The sequence below is a fragment of the Echinococcus granulosus genome (assembly GCF_000524195.1).
Source record: "Echinococcus granulosus chromosome Unknown EG_S00233, whole genome shotgun sequence".
NCBI lineage: Eukaryota > Metazoa > Platyhelminthes > Cestoda > Cyclophyllidea > Taeniidae > Echinococcus > Echinococcus granulosus.
In genome coordinates this window covers 1-1,607 of record NW_020170613.1, presented here as the reverse complement: position 1 = coordinate 1,607, position 1,607 = coordinate 1, and the positions used below count along the sequence as shown (strand labels likewise).

Here is a 1,607-nt window from a genome sequence, read left to right as displayed (position 1 = left end):
CCACTTTTACTGCATTATATTTAGTAGACGATAAAGATAACAGTCTTCTTGCAGCATATGGTGAATTCTAGAGCTGGGCAAACTTAGGAGCGGATGCGGTTTAGGCAGTGATTACTTTACGAGTGTCATGGTAAAATTTAGAATTAGTGCTTCGGTAAATACAAACAGCCTTTGACTTGAAGCAGTTAAAACAAAACTAGGATGTAAATGTCTTTTCATGTGGGTGTCACGAAGAGAATTCTTGTCAGCACCGCTGCTGCTGAGGTGGGATTCAATTTGGACTTGCAATCTGTTGAAGCGCGTTCAACAGGTGGTTGGGCATACAGATTGGAACAGCTTCGGATTGACAGCCTGCAGTTATCTTGATTAGGAATTTTTAATAGTTTTGAAATCATTCAAACATTGTTTTCGGCTGACTGCTCTTGGATCTCTACGAATGCTTTGGTGGAGGCACTTTACCCACCGCTAATTGTTAGACTTAAAAACCAGCGTGTATCGTCTGGTCTGGTCGTTGTAGTAAGCCTTTGAATCACGATCTGTCAAATTCCACAGATGCGATAATGCCACTTCTCTGAGGCGAGGATGAATGAGAGAATGCCGTTCTCCCATTGCCTGTTGCAGGTATTGTGACCATGCGTGGTATTTGTGGTCTGTAATTCCATAGTTTGGGGTTTGTATAGCCAGCCAAATTACTAACTTCATCAATGAACTTGTCTAGCACCTCCCCTCCCTTGGTCTAAACTCATAAATATGCACAGCTGTTCTTATGGAGAGGCAAATTTACATTCCCCCTTCTACAGGCGAACAAAGGTATAAATAACAACGAAATTTGGTGCATATTCTTGCCAAATTTTTTACCTTTCTTTTCTTTTGGTAGTTAGGTTTGAATTACTGTTGCCACTACCTTTATTACAATGTAGAATTGTATTAGTCGCTCTAATTTTGGATTTTACTTAATGCATTTAATGCATCATTTAAACCATAAGAACGGGAAAATTTGAGCAATTAACCAATAGGGATTTTAATTTCCCCGTCCACATGCACCTTTCTACCCTCGTCTTTCTAGGTTCTCTCATGCATTTGATCTTCTAGGTAACAGTACAGAAGGCTGGGTGTTAATTTGATGAGACATTGCCACAAATACCCCGACCTCAGTGGTAAGGTACTGCCTTAAGGTCACTGTACCTAGTATAGTGGTTCCTTTTTGTTCACCTTGGCTTTTCTTTTCAATGTCAAGTTTTATACAATAAAAACTCTTGTGCGAGGCCGGTTACAGTTTCCAGATGTCGGCAGCATATGAACTCTTGCCCATTTTATGTCAATATTCAAGTCAATGGAATGCTTAGGTAAATTTGGCTTTCTAGTTAGTGGAACGAATTTCTTCATTGTTTCTGATGCACGGTTAACTCCAAGAAGAATGTTTGTGCATCAGGGTGCTAGTTAGCAGTACAATTCAATGTGCCCCGCCTTTTTACTAGTGCACTCAGGCGTATGGCTATCGTGCGTAACATCAACGGCCAATCAGAATGACCGGCTTGTTCCCACGTCATAGGCTGAATGATGCGATTGGCTAAAGCTTGGTGATAATTGGTCGCGCGTTTTGACGG

General features: G+C 41.0%; 1 protein-coding gene across 1 annotated transcript in view; it reads right to left on the bottom strand. All coding sequences in view use genetic code 11, as the record gives it.

Moving 5' to 3' along the window:
• Positions 1 to 219, bottom strand: part of EGR_10551 (hypothetical protein) — a gene marked incomplete at both ends in the record, with an annotated part of 3,336 nt that extends 3,117 nt beyond the window's left edge. Inside the window, one exon of the mRNA XM_024499800.1 lies at positions 116 to 219. Coding sequence (XP_024345778.1) covers positions 116 to 219 — 104 coding nt within the window. The remainder of the gene's footprint in view (positions 1 to 115) is intronic.
• Between the last annotated feature and the right edge of the window lie 1,388 nt (positions 220 to 1,607).